This window comes from Gekko japonicus, unplaced genomic scaffold, assembly GCF_001447785.1.
Source record: "Gekko japonicus isolate JY-2015 unplaced genomic scaffold, Gekko_japonicus_V1.1 scaffold21806, whole genome shotgun sequence".
NCBI lineage: Eukaryota > Metazoa > Chordata > Lepidosauria > Squamata > Gekkonidae > Gekko > Gekko japonicus.
The window spans coordinates 1-1,324 of NW_015217598.1; the positions used below are offsets into that span (position 1 = coordinate 1).

Here is a 1,324-nt window from a genome sequence, read left to right on the forward strand (position 1 = left end):
GAAGGCACCCGATCAACCATGGCGTAGTTGTTCCTCAGGATGCTCGCCAGCTGGTCAATGGCGTCGGGGATCGCCTTGCGCAGCGCGAGAATGGCCAAGGCTTCCTCTGGCGCTCGTTCGGCTGACGCCGCGACGCTTGGCACCACCCCGCTGCCTTCCCATGTCTGCCCACTGCCGCTTAAGGGACTCACAGAACGGGACACGGGGATGGTCATGTAGAACTGGGAGGCGCCGATCCGCAGCTTCTGAATGTCCAAGGAGCCCCCGGCAGACCTCTCTCCCACTATTATGGCCCGATGCATGTGCTTCAGGGCGTAGGCCACGGCTTCGGCCACTCCGGTGGTGTATTGGCTTATCAGCACAACCACATCTTTGTCCTTTCCGTACCTCGTGCCCAGCACTTTGGGCAAAGTCCAGATTTCCGTGGTGCTGTTGGACAGCCGGTTGTAGACAGTATCCACATGCAGCACTTGGTCGTCCCGGTGTAAGTAGGAAATGATGAAGGGGATGCCCGAGACCTTCCCGCCAGTGGCGTAACGTAAATCTAGCACCAAAGCTGACGTCTCCATCAGGGTCTTCCATACCTTTTCGATGAGGAACGCACCTATCCGCTGTATCGTTTCTTGGCCAATGATGTAGTCGATCCTCAGGTAGCCCACATTGCCTTCCAGTACCTCAGACTTCACTACGTGTTGGATAAGTTCCAGGAGCTGCTCTGATGTTGGAGAAGCATCTGTTTCTTGCTTAGGGGCAGTTGGAGTCCAAGGCTCGTAAGAGATCACCAACCGCGGGTCGTTCAGGGCACCTTGCACGCCAGCAGTTAGGACGGAGGCCAGAAGATTGGGGTCGGAGATGTCCAAGATCTCACCATTTTTAATGGCTTGTTCAATAGCTTCTTGCATCCCCACCAGGTTTTCAGGGAAGCAATAATTATCCAGCAGGAGCTTGGCCATGTCTAGCACCAGCGTGGGCTGGAAGACCTCCTCAGTACGAATGCTGGAAAAGACCAGGGCCATTAAGAACAGGTGACACTGTCTCCACGCCATTTTCATTCGGCCAGGAAGGTGCAAGACGAAATGCAGGGCGAAAGAATTCCAACCTCCCCACAGACTGAGAGGAGCTTAGCTTCCTGCCGACCCTCTCTTTCTGTCTGCGAATCAGTGCCGAGTTCAGTCGGGGAGCGCAGAATATCGCTTTAATCCGACGCTAACCCTTAAATCTGCCTGTAACCCTTTAATCTAATTAATCTCAAGGCCATCGGCTGGAGCATCGTTCTGTGTTGTGACAACACATCTTATGAAACATCGCTGAACCTCAGCGAAAG

At 54.3% G+C, this 1,324-nt stretch overlaps 1 protein-coding gene across 1 annotated transcript; it reads right to left on the reverse strand.

The window, feature by feature from the left end:
* Positions 1–8: 8 nt before the first annotated feature.
* On the reverse strand, positions 9–1,046 carry LOC107125187 (retinol-binding protein 3-like; the record flags this gene model as incomplete). The annotated part of the gene is made up of 1 exon (XM_015428635.1): positions 9–1,046. A coding segment is annotated over exon 1 (1,038 nt), but the record flags the coding sequence as incomplete, so codon positions are not given.
* Positions 1,047–1,324: the final 278 nt, after the last annotated feature.